Source organism: Salmo salar, chromosome 04, assembly GCF_965601325.2.
Source record: "Salmo salar chromosome 04, fSalSal1, whole genome shotgun sequence".
NCBI lineage: Eukaryota > Metazoa > Chordata > Actinopteri > Salmoniformes > Salmonidae > Salmo > Salmo salar.
The window spans coordinates 48079196-48097451 of record NC_138294.1 but is presented as its reverse complement, the minus strand read 5'-3'; the positions used below and the strand labels follow the sequence as shown (position 1 = coordinate 48097451).

The 18256-nt window shown below is 43.4% G+C and overlaps 1 protein-coding gene across 1 annotated transcript; it reads left to right on the top strand.

The window, feature by feature from the left end:
* Positions 1-9196: 9196 nt before the first annotated feature.
* On the top strand, positions 9197-18256 carry LOC106603186 (fermitin family homolog 3-like). Its single transcript, XM_045716949.2, has 5 exons — positions 9197-9346; positions 9590-9805; positions 9907-10031; positions 10805-10946; positions 15958-18256. Exons 1-5 carry the CDS (start codon positions 9197-9199, stop codon positions 16135-16137), a joined length of 813 nt encoding a protein of 270 aa, XP_045572905.2. The 3' UTR covers positions 16138-18256.

Genomic DNA, 18256 nt, shown 5'->3' with positions numbered 1-18256 from the left:
CTACGTCATCCATTTCGTATGATATGTTACGTCCTGCATAAAATATGTTACAAATTCCAATTCGTACAATATTTTAAATGTATAAGCGCTGAAGATCCTGGATTGCATCTTTAACTCTCCATTATTATTTTTTTGTTACATTTTTATTGTAGAATACATTTTTTTTTAGATGGTAACTAATCAAGTTGTTCTTATAACTATCCCAATACCAATATGTGTTTACGCATATGGAAAATGATTCTCGCATCTTTGTCAAAACAATAGTTGCTCGGGAACAGTATCTGATAACTCCCCCTTTAATACAACAACCTACAGCCCTGATGGTATGTGAAAGAGGAACAGTCCTCTATCTCTTGACATTTACACAGGATAAGACCGCAGCCACTAAGACCGAGAGGGAGATAGACAGGAGGAAGTGACCGAGATATTTCACAAGCTGCAAAGACCACCCAACAGTGGTAGAGACTGAGGGCACCTGGTGTTTGACTCCAAAGAACATTTTGTTTGGGATTACAACTAGGTAAGGGAACAACAATGTCCTCCCAGGGCAGAGACTCTAGAGACACTGATAGAGATACTCTATGAAAATGGAGACAGACAGGGTGATGTTGAGGCACAGAAGAGTAATAGAATTGCCCACACTGAATAGTGGCTTACTGGTGTAACGTTTTATTATTCCTATGATAATCTAAAAGTCCAATTGGACTTGTCCTAAAAGGAGGAGCAGAAATAAAAGCTTAGATTGGGTTATTAAACAGATGACTAAGAAAGGGGTCATTCATTTACAGGAAGTAATATCATTTTTCTCTGTCTTATTATAATGTGTTGGTGGAGTACATTATTACAATATATTTTAATGTGGGGAATGGCCAAGACTAGGGTCGGCCTAAGATTTGACCTGTAGTTCGATTCAGGGCATTACCATGTTCCCCAGTTTTGTCTGTTTATAAAAAACCGTACACTGTCAGAGTTCAGCATTTTACTTTCCTTTTTACTTTTTGCTTTAATTGAAAAATGTGTTAATGTGTGTTACTACCTTAAATGTGGCATAACCCGATCTTTGTATTACCACTTTGTAATACAGCGTCTTCAAACGAGAGTTTATTGTTAAATCCATGATGTAGCATCACTTATCACAATTACTACCAATAATAAAAGACGAGTGCTATATTTTCCCCCTGTAAGTATGGCTGCTTGGGATCTGTCTGTGACAGTGGAGGAGCTTGGCCCTGAGGCCACACCCTTCAAAGTTAGCGTGACCTCAGACCTGCACATTGGTGGTGTCGTACTCAGAATTGTGGAGAAGACACGTGAGTTCCCTACCAACGTACACTTCAACTTCCATCTTGGGAGGATATTTAAGATACAGTATATTTTTAGATTGCATATGAGTATCTATTTTGTTATTCCTCAGGGTTGTTGATATCTTTTAATCGTGGGGTGTGGTAAATTATTATAGATACATACTCCACAATATCTGTAAATCAGAACATGAATATTGATTTCAAAACAAGATTCAAAGTATCTATGAGACACACCATAGATGTGTTAATGTAAATCATGGACAGACTCCTCTGTCCACCCCAGAGATAAAGAAGGACTGGTCAGACCATGCCCTGTGGTGGGAGCAGAAGCAGCAGTGGCTGCTCCAACTATCCTGGACCCTTGAGAAGTATGAGATCCATGCCGATGCTCGCCTGAGCCTCACCCCCCAGCACAAGCCCCTGAGACTGGGCCTACCCAACGGGACCACTCTGAGGCTTCAGGCCTGCTTCTCTCGTCCAGTCTTCCAAACTGTTACGGGGGTCTGTCGTCTGCTGAGTAAGTACATGTATGAGGAGTTCCTACCTAAATAAAAGTATAAAGTTATTGTTGCAGATATTATTGTAACTGGAACACATAAAGCGGAGCATTATCTACAGTAACAAACATAATACAACATCAGGTACAATAACTAAATTCCCCTGTTACACTTGGACGCATCAATTAAGATTACATGGGTACTATCCTATGGAACTGCTGGTGGAAATTAAGGAAAGAAACAACAAAATAGAATAAGATGGGGGGGCAGGGGCTACATTAAGTTCTCAGCAGAGGTTACTCTCAAAGTAGTCGAGGAATGGCTGCGAGACCTTATAGAACTAACTTTTGAGTGGAGCCACAGGTGAAATATTTTAGCTTTGAGATGGGCCGTTACATTCCATAACCCAGTGAGCTGGGTATCGGAATTCCAATTAAAAACAATAAGGCATAAAAATTGTGGTAAAATCAATGATGTATAAAAACCCTGGATTGCTGATGCTATGTATTGGCCAATTAGTTATATATATATATACACTGAACAAAAATATAAACGCAACATGTAAAAATGTAAAGACTTTACTGAGTTACAGTTCATATAAGGAAATCAGTCCATTCAAATAAATTCAATAGGCCCTAATCTACTGTGTGGATTTCACATTACTGGGAATACAGATATGCATCTAATGGTCACAGATACCTTTAAAAAAATGGCTTCATTGACTTTGTGAAGTTGCTGGATATTGGCGGGAACTGGAACACGCTGTCGTACACATCGCTCCAGAGCATCCCAAACATGCTCAATGGATAACATGTCTGGTGAGTATGCAGGCCATGAAAAAAACTGGGCCATTTTCAGCTTCCAGGAATTGTGCACAGATTCTCACGACATGGGGCCGTGCATTATCATGCTGAAACGTGAGGTGATGGCGGCAGATGAATGACACGACAATGGGCCTCAGGATCTCGCCAAGGTATCTCTGTGCATTCAAATTGCCATTGATAAAATGTAATTGTGTTTGTCTGTAGCTTATGCCTGCCCATATCATAACCCCACCGCCACCATGGGGCACTCTGTTTGCAATGTTGACATCAGCAAACCGCACGCCCACATGACACCATCTGTCCAGTACAGTTGAAACCGGGATTCATACTTGAAGAGCACACTTCTCCACCATGCCAGTGGTCATCGTAGGTGAGCGTTTGTCCACTGAAGTTGGTTACATTGCCGAACTTCAGTCAGGTCAAGACCCTGGGTAGGATGACGAGCACGCAGAGGAGCTTTCCTGAGATGGTTTATGACAGTTTGTGCAGAAATTCTTTGGTTGTGCAATCCCACAGTTTCATCAGCTGTCCGGGTGATTGGTCTCAGACCATCCCACATGTGAAGAAGCCGCATGTGGAGGTGCTGGGCTGGCATGGTTACACGTGGTCTGCGGTTGTGAGGCCGGTTGGACGTACTGCCAAATTTGCTGTTTAATCAGCTTCTTGATATGCCACAACTGTCAGATGAATGGCTTGTCTTGGCAAAGGAAAAATACTCACTAACTGGGATGTAAACGAATTTGTGCACAAAATTCAAGCAAAATAAGGTTTTTGATCATATGGAACATTTCTGGGATATTTTATTTCAGCACATTAAACATGGGACTAACACTTTACATGTTGCGTTTATATTTTTAGCTCACATAATATAATTTGTACCTTTTTTTATCTATTATTTGTTTGTTTAATATAATGTAAGAGTATGCATTAAGGTGTCTAATAGAATAAACGTAAAAACAAATAGACATTAATAAATGCATTTCCATAGCTTGATGGGGGAGTGCCAAGATGGAGGTGCGGTGGCTTCAAAACAGCGCTGTCTGTCAGAAATCTGGTGTGTATATATAAAACATTGGGTAAAATAGACACAATAAAAATGAACATTCTTCCACATATTTTTTTATTTTATTTAACCAGGTAGGCCAGTTGAGAACAAGTTATCATTTACAACTGCGACCTGGCCAAGATAAAGCAAGGCAGTGCGACAAAAACAACAACACAGAGTTACACATAAACAAATGTACAGTCAATAACACAATAGAAAAATATGTGTACAGTGTGTGCAAATGTAGAAGAGTAGGGAGGTAAGGCAATAAATAGGCCATAGAGGCGAAATAATTACAATTTAGCATTAACACTGGAGTGATAGATATGCAGACGATGATGTGCAAGTTGAGATTCTGGGGTGCAAAAGAGCAAGAGGATAAATAGCAATATTGGGATGAGGTAGTTGCGTGTGCTATTTACAGATTGGCTGTGTACAAGTACAGTGATCGGTAAGCTGCTCTGACAGCTGATGCTTAAAGTTAGAGAGGGAGATTCGTTCCAGTCATTGGCAGCAGAAAACTGTAAGGAAAGGTGGCCAAAATAAGTGTTGGCTTTGGGGATGACCAGTGAAATAAACCTGCTGGAGCGCATGCTACGGGTTGGTGTTGCTATGGTGACCAGGGAGCTGAGATAAGGCGGGGCTTTACCTAGCAAAGACTTATAGATGACCTGGAGCCAGTGTGTTTGGCGACAAATATGTTGTGAGGGCCAGCCAATGAGAGCATACAGGTCGCAGTAGTGGGTAGTATATGGGGCTTTGGTGACAAAACAGATGTCACTGTTATAGACTACATCCAGTTTGCTGAGTAGAGTGTTGGAGGCTATTTTGTAAATGACATCGCTGAAGTCAAGGATCGGTAGGATAGTCAGTTTTACGAGGGTATGTTTGGCAGCATGAGTGAAGGAGGCTTTGCTGTGAAATAGGAAGCTGATTCTAGATTTAATTTTGGATTGGAGATGCTTAATGTGAGTCTGGAAGGAGAGTTTACAGTCTAACCAGACACCTAGGTATTTGTAGTTGTCCACATATTCTAAGTCGGAACCGTCCAGAGTAGTGATGCTAGTCGGGCGGGCGGGTGCGGGCAGCGATCGGTTGAAGAGCATGCATTTAGTTTTACTAGCATTTAAAAGCAGTTGGAGGCCACGGAAGGAGTGTTGTATGGCATTGAAGCTTGTTTGGAGGTTTGTTAACACAGTGTCCAAAGAAGGGCCAGAGGTATACAGAATGGTGTCGTCTGCGTAGAGTTGGATCAGAGAATCACCAGCAGCAAGAGCGACATCATTGATATATACAGAGAAAAGAGTCAGCCCGAGAATTGAACCCTGTGGCACCCCATAGAGACTGCAAGAGGTCCAGACAACAGACCCTCTGATTTGACACACTGAACTCTATCTGAGAAGTAGTTGGTGAACCAGGCGAGGCAGTCATTTGAGAAGCCAAGGCTATTGAGTCTGCCGATAAGAATGCAGTGATTGACAGAGTCGAAAGCCTTGGCCAGGTCGCTGAAGACGGCTGCACAGTACAATCTTTTATCGATGGCGGTTATGATATCATTTAGGACCTTGAGCGTGGCTGAGGTGCACCAATGACCAGCTTGGAAACCAGATTGCATAGTGGAGAATGTATGGTGGGATTCGAAATGGTCGGTGATCTCTTTGTTAACTTGGCTTTCGAAGATTTTAGAAAGGCAGGGCAGGATGGATATAGGTCTATAACAGTTTCGGTGGATAATTTCAGTGGATAATTTTAGAAAGAGAGGGTCCAGATTGTCTAGCCCAGCTATAACATACCTCCTCAGTGTAATCCCTCTCCCCTTTTCGGGAGAATGGTTCAAGAAGTTCATAACTTTTTTCAGGAAGTTTCTCTGGAGAGAGAAACAAACCCCCTTGAGTCAGCCATTCAAAATGATCAATGGACAGAAATAGAGGTGGCCTGGGCCTTCCTGATATTCAGAAATACTATTTGGTATTTAATGCAAGATACCCTCTTAAATGGGCTTATAACAACAATCCCACTCCTTGGGAGGTCATAGAACAAGAGGTCTTTGACATTAACAAATGTTTGTTGTCTCTTCGGGCCCTGTGGTACCATCTGAAATACTGGGAAGGGATAAAGAATCCCATTTGAAAATGTTCCTGTGAGATTGCTTCCAATTTGCATACAACTGTGAGCTTTGTTGGAAGCATTCATCCCAAGCCCCTATTTGGTAAAATGGGGGGTTTGTTGAATAATGGAAAACCTTGTGGTAAATAGAGAATGGGAAGCTAAATGTATTTCCATGGTCTCTGATCTTTTTTTGATGACAACAATATGGGATCATTTGAACAAATCAGAAATGAATAACATTTTCCCAATAAAGACTTCCTACTCTACTTACAAATAAGGTCACATTTTTCTAAACATGTGGTAGAGAAGATCTGAATTAGAAAACTGAAATGTTTAAGTACAATAGATACTTAGCTAGTCAACTTTATAAAATCTTTACTAACTCCAGGTCTTCTGTATGCCACGTGTAGAATTGTGCTGGGAGAATGATTTAGGTGTCCATCTTTCTTCTGAAACATGGGAACATATCTGGAAAAAAATTATGTTTTGAATAATTGTATCCCTTCCAAATTTCTGTACAGAGAGTTTATTTAACCCCTAGGAAATTGAAAGTCATGCAACCTTCTGTGTCTGACAAATGTTGGCACTGTAGTGGGGGCAATGGACAATTTCTACATATGGTCCGGAAATGCCCTAAATGAATTCGATATTGGTCCGTGGTATTGAAATAATTTTTAGTCATTACCGGAATACTGGTATACAGTGCATTTGGAAAGTATTCAGATGCCTTGATTTCTTCCACATTTTGTTATGTTTACAGTTTTTTTCTAAAATGTATTAAATAGTTTTTCCCCCCTCAATCTACACACAATAGCAGATTGGTTACAAAGCGAAAAATGATTTTTAGAAATTTTTGAAAATGTATTCAGACCCTTTACTCAGTACTTGGTTGAAGCACCTTTGGCAGCGATTACAGCCTCCAGTCTTCTTGGGTATGATGCTTCAAGCTTGGCACAACGCTATTTGGGGAGTTTCTCCCATTCTTTGCAGATTATAAAATAAGGCTGTAACGTAACAAAATGTGGAAAAAGTCAAGGGGTCTGAATATTTTCCAAAACGCACTGTATCTGGATACAATCTGGCACATATACTCCTGCTAAAGGCGATGAAATACTTAAAACTGTAGTAACACATGTCTAATGCAGATAGGGGATCAGTGTATCCTGTCAATTGCAGAATGCCAGGTGATATCGGAAATCTCACCTCCCATGAATGCTTTACATGGTCAAGAGTGGGGCATGTCATATTCTGAGTAATGTCTTACGCCACAGAAAGACTGTATGTCCCTTTACATACGGATCCAGGTATCAAACATTCATCAAGCCAGCTGGTGGGTGGGAAAGAGGGGAAATCTTTTTTGTAAAGTTGCGAATCTGCAGGTACCTGAAGAAGTGCGTCTGGGCTATACCGTGCTCTCTAACTAGAGGGTCATTGTTGCAGGTGTTAATCAGTTTCCCCTCGCACTGCTTATTCTCAGACATGCGTCACCCAGAGGAGCTGTCGTTGTTACGGCCAGTGGAGGAGAAGAAAAAGAAGAAGAAAGACACGGAGGAGGAAGTGGCAGTATATGATCTAACAAGCCTTGGGATCTCATCAGGTAGGTCCAGTGGAATTGGAGGTTCACTTCAAATTTCTAAATGGATGGGCAACGTTAAGTACAATAGCTTTCACTGTACAGTACATACTAAAATATCATGTAACATATCCTGACTGCATGTGTAATAACGACAGGTCCAGCTCACACCCTGTCCAATGGCATGCCTGTGCACTTTGCTGACTCACCCCAGACTGAGGCTGTGTATAAGATGTTGTCTGTCAGCCTACCTGCTCCTGAGACTATCACCAAGATGCCCCGTCCCACCAGCCTTGTGGACAAGGCCCAAGTTCACAGCAGGTGAGCATCTGTGTGTTCACACGTAGATATGTTCAGGTATGCATATGTTACTCTGTGTATTGTTAGTGAAAAATAACAGAGTGTAATTCAATTAATGACATGTGTTTTATTGTGGACTTTAGATGGCTGGATTCGTCTCGTTCTCTGCTCCAACAGGGAGTGCAGGAGCATGACAGGCTGCTGCTACGCTTCAAATACTACTGTTTCCATGACCTGCAGCCCAAGGTAGGCCTGCAACACGCTTTCTGAAGAGCCATCGATTATTTCCTTCTTCTACCTCATGGTGGCCATGAATTGTGCTGTGTGTAATCGGTCACTTTGTCTACCTTGTCTCCGTCTCCAGTATGATGCGGTCCGTCTGACCCAGCTGTATGAGCAGGCTCGCTGGGCCATCTTGTTGGAGGACGTTGGCTGCACAGAGGAAGAGATGATGCTCTTTGCTGCCCTTCAGGTAAACAAACAAGAACTGTCCCCAAAGGTTACTCTCTGTCTATGACACATTGCTTCCCTTCTCTTTCACACTGTAATACGTTTGTGTGTGCGCTGTCCTCAGTACCACATTGGTAAGTTGTCTCTGTCAGAGCCCCAGCTGATGACATCATGTCCTTCCATGGATGACCTTGACTCCGCCCTTCAGTGTTTGGAGGTGAAGACGGATGCAGAGGAGAGCAGTGCTGAAGACATGCTGGTTAGTCCCTCTGATTCTCCACCATACTGTAGCAGTCTGTAATGGTGATCAGGGCTGATTTGTAAGGGAGCAAAAAAAAAGTGACCTGGAAAAAGTTGAATTGCAACCGCACATGACACAAAATAGACACTGGGTTTTATCTCTTCACAGGAAACAATGAGGGTAGCACCAGAGCTGCATGACTACTTGAAAATCTTCAGGTAAGATGGGTTGACAACATACATCACTGCTGGCTGGCTGAACACCCTCTGACTCACATCCATCTTTCTGCCGGTGACCACCTTTTCCTGCCTTGGGTTTTAGATTGGATATCGATCACACAAGATATATGAGACTCTGATAGTCTGGATGAGTGTTTATAGACACACACACACACACACACACACACACACACACACACACACACTAACCGCAGCTACGGTTATATTGACATGCTCACTCACACAGACATACAACTGCGTACCCTTTCCAATGTTGCTGAAAACCCTTAGCATTCTAGTTTGTTTCATCTCACTCTCTCCTAGACCAAAGAGACTGACACTAAAGGGCTATAAGCAGTTCTGGTTCACGTTCAACAACGCGTCCATCTCCTACTACAAGAGTAAAGAGGAGAGCCTCAAGGAGCCCGTTCAGCAGATAAACCTCAAAGGTCAAATGTACTGACATTCACTGTGTTGAAAATGCCCACTCACGTGCACATACTCTACATTCAGCCCACATTTTCACATAGAACCGCAACCACACAAGTTGAGACGAAGATGTGTAGTACGTAGAGCATCAGAAAGGACATTCTAGATATAATGACGCTTCTTCACTGGTGACTTTAATAAGCCAAATGAGTCCAAACTGGTCCCATAAGGAAGTGCTGTGCTCCGCAGGCTGTGAGGTGGTCCCAGACGTTAGTGTGGCCGGTCAGAAGTTCTGCATCAGGCTGCTGATCCCTGGGGCTCAGGGCATGAATGTGGTCTGCCTGCGCTGTGAGAATGTAAGGAACTCAACGCTCAGCTCACTCTGTTCGAAGCAACTCTTCCTATAAATGAAAAGCTATTCCAATTTGACCACTGATTTATGTACATGTATATGACCTGTCCCAAGGAATAGACCCAACTGCTATAAGAACAGTTTCCTCTTCAGTGTCACCCTGACCCTACATATAAATGTAGTATATCCCACTATACTATGGTTTCTTTCCATCTTTCCATATGTCCATTCCTCCCCCTTCCACTAGGAGCTGCAGTACAGCAGGTGGATGGCAGCTTGCCGTTTAGCCTCCAAGGGGAAGACCCTAGCAGACAGCTCCTTCTCTAATGAGGTGCAGAATATCCAGTCCTTCCTGGCCATGCAGCGAACCACCCCCAGGGTCAATGCTGCTCAGACTGATGACAGCATCAACACACACGGCCTTGTATCCCCACGCTACCACAAAAAGTACAAGTCCAAACAGGTAAGAGTCATGTGATCTGGGCGGAACTCGAATGTATGGTAAGAGAAGCAAACAATAGGATTCAGTCTCCAGTGATTCTAACCATTCCTCTGCTCTGTCAGCTAACTCCGCGCATCCTGGATGCCTATCAGAATGTGGCCCAGCTCCCTCTAACAGATGCTCTCCTCAGGTTTCTTCAGATCTGGCAGGCTCTACCTGAGTTCGGGGTGTGTTATTTTGTGGTGAGGTGAGTACATGTCTTTTTGTCAAATCAAATCAAATTGTATTTGTCACATGCGCAGAATACAACAGTGAAATGCTTACTTACAAGCCCTTAACCAACAATGCAACAATGTAGAAAATAAAAGTAACAAATAATTAAACAGCAGCAGTAAAATAACAAGCGAGGCTATATACAGGGGGTACCGGTACAGAGTCAATGTGCAGGGGCACCGGTTAATTGAGGTAATATGTACATGTAGGTAGAGTTAAAGTGACAATGCATAGACAATAAACAGAGAGTAGCAACAGCAGCTTAAAAGAGGGTTCTGGGTAGCCCTTTGATTAGCTGTTCAGGAGTCTTATAGCTTGGGGGTAGAAGCTGTTAAAAAGCCTTTTGAACCTCGACTTGGCACTCCGGTACTGCTTGCTGTGCGGTAGCAGAGAGAACAGTCTATGACTAGGGTGGCTGGAGTCTTTGACAATTTATAGGGCCTGATATGACACTGCCTGATATAGAGGTCCTGGGTGGCAGGAAGTTTGGCTCCGGTGATGTACTGGGCCGTACGCACTACCCTCTGTAATGCCTTGTGGTCGGAGGCTGAGCAGTTGCCATACCAGGCAGTGATGCAACCAGTCAGGATGCTCTCGATGGTGCAGCTGTAGAACATTTTGAGGATCTGAGGACCCACGCCATATCTTTTCAGTCTCCCGAGGGGAATAGTTTACAGCTATCTGCCTTGTCAACATAGCACTGAATCTGATCTCACCAAATTCGACACATTTCCTGTATAAACACAGGTTTAAGGGATGCCGTAAAGATGAGGTCCTCGGCGTCACCAACAACCGTCTCATCCGCATTGACCTCAGCACAGGAGATGTGGTGAAGACGTGGAGATACAACACCATGAAGCAGTGGAATGTCAACTGGGATATCCAACAGGTACACGTCTCACTGGCTGCCTAATTATGTTTCTTCATTTATCTGTGACTTGGTCTGTCTACTGTATTATATCAAATATGTAATAATAATATTTCATTTGTAAAGTGCATTTCCCAGGCTCAAAACACACAAAAATGAATGTGCAGGTAGAGCATTCCAGAGCTGAGAGGTCACATGAAGGCCCTGTCACCCATTCTGCACAGGTTTTTTACTGGTGTGACCAGGGCCTGGTTTCCCGATAGCGATGGAACTTAGGCTTACGAGTATTTTAACGATGCATCTTTCCTATAACGGCCGAAGATGTAACACGTGTTACCCAAAACACCATGCAGAGAGAACGGTCAGTCGCTAAGTGCGTCATTAAGGCATGTGTCCATACTGGTAGGATGGAAAGAAAAGCAGTGCTGCTTTCAGATCAGCTTTCTCCATTCAAATCTTACCTTAATATTATTCCACAATACTGACGATGGATCAGCTCCTAGAGAGATATTATCACCTAAGTCTGCAAATATTGAGGTGGCTTATTCTCATGCTTACCTTATAATAATGCCCTTAATCAAGATTTGGCACATCTTTGCGCACGGGTTAGGCTACATGTCATGAAATATATTGAGGCAAAAATGACAGAAAGTAGCCAAATAATAAATAAAACAAAATTGAATGAACATGAAATACTGTACATAGGCCTATGTAGCTTGTACTGTAGTTAGCCTATTTATATTTTAATGCAGTGATCTCAGCTTTTCATTTGAAGCATCTTTTTGTGCTTCGCTTGTTTGTAACAATTGACAAAGACATTGGCAGCTTTGTATTTGTAGTCGACTTCGTTGTGAAGTTACCGGTGGTCACCGAGAGACAGATAAACATATTTATTTAATGTTTAGCAGTGATCTTCTGTGTATAAAGTGATGCGGTAGGGGGGGAAAAAATGCATCTAACAACTCACTTAGCTGTTATAATAATACATGGGACTTATAGCACTTTTCAAGGACCCAAAATCGCTTTACAATTGTAGAAATGAAATGAAAAACAGGAGTCAAATCAAAACATCAGAATATGAGTAAAGAGAGGGGTTGGCTTAAAGAAGGGAAAGAGTGTGATGTATCAGTGTATGGGGAGGGGAGGGTTGGGATTTGGATACAAACCTGGTTTAGGATAAGGGGTGGGATTGGGGTTAGGATGCGAACCCGGTTTAGAGTAAGGGGTAGGGTAAGGGTTAGATGCTGCTCAGTATGGTGAAGAAAGGAGTGTCTTTGTAGTGTATTTCTTAGCTTGTGTGGAGGGGGGGGGGGGGGGGCTTAAGGGTAGGCCTTATCAAAGAGGTGGGGCTTTAGGAGAGACTGAAAGATAGTGATGGACTCATGGCTGGAGGGAGCGAGGGAGTTCCAGAGCCTAGGAGCAACCCTGGAGAAGGCCCTGTCGTCGAAGTTCTGGAGCTTCGACCTGGGGATGACAAGGTGGCCTGTTGTGGTGGAACCGAGTGCGCATGTGGGTTGGTAAGGGAGAAGAAGGTCTGGGAGGATCTTGTAATCAATGCGTTGGGAGACAGGGAACCAGTGAAGTTGACGGGAGGACAGGGGTGACGTGCTGCCAGGACTAGGGAACCAGTGAAGTTGACGGGAGGACAGGGGTGACGTGCTGCCAGGACTAGGGAACCAGTGAAGTTGACGGGAGGACAGGGGTGACGTGCTGCCAGGACTAGGGAACCAGTGAAGTTGACGGGAGGACAGGGGTGAGGTGCTGCCAGGACTTAGTGTGGGTGAGGAGTCGAGCTGCAGGGTTTTCAAACATTTGGATCTTATGGAGGGCACTTGAGTTGATGCCGGAGAGTAGTGAATTGCAGTAGTCAAGACGGGAGGAGATGAATGCATGTATGAAGGTTTCAGGGGCAGGACGGGAGAGGGAGGACCTTACTTTGGCAATGTTGTGGAGGTGGAAGAATGAGGATTTGACAGTCTGTCTTATGTGGTGGTCAAAGGAGAGGGTGGAGTCTAGGATAACGCCAAGGGTGCGTGCGTGGAGGGAGGGAGAGACAATGGTGTCATCAATGATGAGGGTGAGGTTGCCAGCTTTGGTGAAGGTGGATTTGGTGCCTATGAGGAGTTTCGTTTTATCACTGTTGAGCTTGAGGAAGTTTTGTTGCATCTATGTTTTTATTGCAGAGAGGCAGGATGCAATGTGGGTTAGAGGTGGGTTGACGAGGACTCCCGAGTGGCACAGCGGTCTAAGGCACTGCCTCGCAGTGTTGCGGGTCACTACAGCCTTGGGTTTGATCCTAGGCTGTGTCACAACCGGTGTGACCGGAAGTCCCATAGGGTGGCGCACAATTGGACCAGCATCGTCTGGGTTAGGGCAGGGTTTGGCCGAGGGGGCTTTACTTGGCTCATTGCGCTCTAGCGACTCCTTGTGGCGAGCCGGGGGCCGACAGGCTGACTCTGGTTGTCAGTTGAACAGTGTTTCAACTGGGTTAAGCGAGCAGGTGTTTACTCGACCTTTGCCTCTCCTGAGCCCGTTGGGGAGTTGCAGCGATGACACAAGATCCTAATTGGATATGGCGAAATTGGAGAGAAAAAGGTGTTAAAAAAAAGAAAGTTGTGGGTTGTCAGTAGAATGGCCTAAGTGACTTTCAACGTGGCACCGTCATAGGATGCCACCTTTCCAACGAGTCAGTTCGACAAATTCCTGCTCTGCTAGAGCTGCCCCGGTCAACTGTAAGTGCTGTTATTGTGAAGTGGAAACGTCTAGGAGCAACAATGGCTCAGCCGCGAAGTGGTAAGCCACACAAGCTCACAGAACGGGACCGCCGAGTGCTGAAGAGCTTAGCGCATAAAAATCGTCTGTCCTCGGTTGCAACACTCACTACCGAGTTCCAAACTGTTTCTGGAAGCAACGTCAGCACAAGAACTGTTCGTCGGAAACTTAATGAAATGGGGTTCCATGGCCGAGCAGCCGCACACAAGCCTAAGATCACCATGCGCAATGCCAAGCATCTGGAGTGGTGTAAAGCTCGCCGCCATTGGTCTCTGGAGCAGTGGAAGCACGTTCTCTGGAGTGATGAATCACGCTTCACCATCTGGCAGTCCGACGGACAAATCTGGGTTTGGCGGATGCCAGGAGAACGCTACCTGCCCGAATGAATAGTGCCAACTGTAAAGTTTATTGGAGGAGGAATAATGGTTTGGGGCTGTTTTTCATGATTCGGGCTAGGCCCCTTAGTTCCAGTGAAGAGACACAATAACACTACAGCATATAATGACATTCTAGATGATTCTGTGCTTCCAACTTTGTGGCAACAGTTTCGGGAAGGCCCTTTCCTGTTTCAGCATGACAATACTCCCCTGCACAAAGCGAGGTCCATACAGAAATGGTTTGTCGAGATCAGTGTGGAAGAACTTCACTGGCCTGCACAGAGCCATGACCTCAACCCATCTACTCAACCCATCTAACACCTTTGGGTTGAATTGCAACGCCAACTGCGAGCCAGGCCTAATCGCCCAACATCAGTGCCCGATCTCACTAATGCTCCCCACAGCAATGTTCCAACATCTAGTGGAAAACCTTCCCAGAAGAGTGAAGGCTATAATAGCAGCAAATGGGGGACCAACTCCATATTTTAATGCCCATGATTTTGGAATTAGATTTTCGATGAGCAGGTGTCCACATACTTTTCGTAATGTAGAGTATTTTTGTGTGTCATCTGCATAAATATTAAAGTTTCATCCAAATCTTCAGATTAGTATACCAAGTGCTAGCATGTATGTAGAGAACAAGAGTGGCCCCCAGAACAGAGCCCTGTGGAACCCCTTGAGTGACTGTGGCAGGGTTGGATTTATAATTACCAAGAGTCACAAATTCGTGTCTGTCAGTCTCTGTGCCAGAGAATCCAAGCAAGTTCTTAAGTCTTCTGATGAGAATCTCATGGTTCAGTGTGTCAAATGCTGCTGTCATGCCCAGAAGTAAAAGGATGCTAGTGTCTCCATCATCAGCTGCCATCAACAAGCTATTTGTTACTTTTACCAGGGCTGTCTTTGTTCTCTGCCATGCACAGAAGCCGGACTAGAAGGGTTCATGCAGATTGTTGGTTGAAAGGTAGTTATGTAGCTATATTGAGACCACACGTTCAAGGACCTTTGATAGAAATGGCAAGTTGGAAATTGGTATGTAATTGCTTAGGGTGTAGGGGTCCAGTCCAGGTTTTTCCAATATTAGTATAATGGAGGCAGTTTTCTGAGAAGAATGAGGCTGGATTTTATGATTACTGTGAGAATAGGGACCAAGGGGCAGATAGTTTAAATCATATTTTGGACAATTTCAGAGACAAATGTTGGGGTTGTCAATTAGTATTTGTTTAAACTGCAGCTGTGAGGCTCAGTATGAAGAAGAGGGGCAGGTTCTAAGCAAGGTGTAGTTTGTACAGTGCAGTAGATGTCCTTGATTTTGTATTGGGGAAATTAAAGAAAACTGTTGCATTGCTCAATGGAGGGGGTAAAGAATCTGGGGTTTTAACAAATTTCTTTACAACAAATAATCTGGGGTTCCACTCACCATTTGCAATGAGATTGGTATATTATGACTTGTGTACAGTGTTCAGTGTCTCTGTGTATGCAGTCTGATGATATGCCAGGGCCTGGCCCAACTAATTATGACTTAAATGTTTATCTGAAGACCATTAAAGGGATACTTCAGGATTTTGGCAATGAAGCCCTTTATCTACTTCCCAGAGTCACTCGTGGATACCATTTTTATGCTTCTGCGTGCAGTTTGAAGGAAGTTGCTAGCTAGTGTAAGCGCAATTGCAAACTAACGTTAGCACAATGACTGGAAATCTGTTATTAGTAGATACCATATACTTCTAGTAATTGTGCTAACGCTAGTTAGCGTTGGCTCGAAAAACTATCTCTAACTTCCTTCATACTGGATGCAGAGATAAACATTTTATCCATGAGTTTATATGACTCTGGTGATGTAGAGAAAGGGCTTCATTGCCAAAATACTCTATTCTTTATTTCAGGTGGCCATCGAGTTCAATGGCAATGTGAACATTGCCTTCAGCTGTGTGACTGCTACCTGCAAGATTGTGCACGAGTACATTGGGGGCTACATCTTTATGGCCACACGCACCAGAGAGCAGACAGAGGTGTTGAACCAGGAGCTCTTTTACAAGCTGACTGGTGGTCATGAAGCCCTCTAAATATCCATGAGATGAAGATCTGGAACTCCCTTTATGGTTTCATGATACTGTCATAGACAGCTAGCTGGTCTAGCTGGTCTGACCAGCATGGTCTAGCTGGTTATGCTTGTTGTCCAGCATGGTCTAGCTGGTCTGACCAGCATGGTGTAGCTTGTTATCCTGGTTTACCAGCATAGTCTAGCTGATTACCCATATGGAAAAGAATCATGAAAATCAAATAAGAATCTTGTATGGCAGAAGAAGAGTATTTGTACCAATATCTAGTAAGTTATCTAATAAGGATCTGGTAAGATTTTGTATGTTTTTCCTTATATGTCAGTGATGTACTTGTATACAGTGCCTTGCGAAAGTATTCGGCCCCCTTGAACTTTTCGACCTTTTGCCACATTTCAGGCTTCAAACATAAAGATATAAAACTGTAATTTTTTTGTGAAGAATCAACAACAAGTGGGACACAATTATGAAGTGGAACGAAATTTATTGGATATTTCAAACTTTTTTAACAAATAAAAAACGGAAAATTGGCTGTGCAAAATTATTCAGCCCCCTTAAGTTAATACTTTGTAGCGCCACCTTTTGCTGCGATTACAGCTGTAAGTCGCTTGGGGTATGTCTCTATCAGTTTTGCACATCGAGAGACTGAAATTTTTGCCCATTCCTCCTTGCAAAACAGCTCGAGCTCAGTGAGGTTGGATGGAGAGCGTTTGTGAACAGCAGTTTTCAGTTCTTTCCACAGATTTTCGATTGGATTCAGGTCTGGACTTTGACTTGGCCATTCTAACACCTGGATATGTTTATTTGTGAACCATTCCATTGTAGATTTTGCTTTATGTTTTGGATCATTGTCTTGTTGGAAGACAAATCTCCGTCCCAGTCTCAGGTCTTTTGCAGACTCCATCAGGTTTTCTTCCAGAATGGACCTGTATTTGGCTCCATCCATCTTCCCATCAATTGTAACCATCTTCCCTGCCCCTGCTGAAGAAAAGCAGGCCAAACCATGATGCTGCCACCACCATGTTTGACAGTGGGGATGGTGTGTTCAGGGTGATGAGCTGTGTTGCTTTTACGCCAAACATAACGTTTTGCATTGTTGCCAAAAAGTTCGATTTTGGTTTCATCTGACCAGAGCACCTTCTTCCACATGTTTGGTGTGTCTCCCAGGTGGCTAGTGGCAAACTTTAAACAACACTTTTTATGGATATCTTTAAGAAATGGCTTTCTTCTTGCCACTCTTCCATAAAGGCCAGATTTGTGCAGTATACGACTGATTGTTGTCCTATGGACAGAGTCTCCCACCTCAGCTGTAGATCTCTGCAGTTCATCCAGAGTGATCATGGGCCTCTTGGCTGCATCTCTGATCAGTCTTCTCCTTGTATGAGCTGAAAGTTTAGAGGGACGGCCGGGTCTTCGTAGATTTGCAGTGGTCTGATACTCCTTCCATTTCAATATTATCGCTTGCAGAGTGCTCCTTGGGATGTTTAAAGCTTGGGAAATCTTTTTGTATCCAAATCCGGCTTTAAACTTCTCCACAACAGTATCTCGGACCTGCCTGGTGTGTTCCTTGTTCTTCATGATGCTCTCTGCGCTTTAAACGGACCTCTGAGACTATCACAGAGCAGGTGCATTTATACGGAGACTTGATTACACACAGGTGGATTCTATTTATCATCATTAGTCATTTAGGTCAACATTGGATCATTCAGAGATCCTCACTGAACTTCTGGAGAGAGTTTGCTGCACTGAAAATAAAGGGTCTGAATAATTTTGCACGCCCAATTTTTCAGTTTTTTATTTGTTAAAAAAGTTTGAAATATCCAGTACATTTTGTTCCACTTCATGATTGTGTCCCACTTGTTGTTGATTCTTCACATAAAATTACAGTTTTATAGAAGCCTGAAATGTGACAAAAGGTCGAAGTTCAAGGGGGCCGAATACTTTCGCAAGGCACTGTATGTGTTATATGCATTATATGACATACACATTTGAATACATGATTGTGGTGAATTTCCTACAAAGATATGGTATGACATATTTGAGTAAAATATATTAATTATGAGTCATCTATAAATATTATAAGAAAGGTGTATGTTCTAGAAAATAAATGCTTTCCTTATGGGTT

Bases quoted from the DNA above. Each gene is read 5' to 3' on its own strand.
- LOC106603186 (XM_045716949.2), top strand. From the start codon at position 9,197: ATGAGTCCAAACTGGTCCCATAAGGAAGTGCTGTGCTCCGCAGGCTGT. The intron at 9,347-9,589 runs GTAAGGAACTCA...CCCTTCCACTAG, and splicing joins TCTGCCTGCGCTGTGAGAAT to GAGCTGCAGTACAGCAGGTG. The intron at 9,806-9,906 runs GTAAGAGTCATG...CTGCTCTGTCAG, and splicing joins AAAAGTACAAGTCCAAACAG to CTAACTCCGCGCATCCTGGA.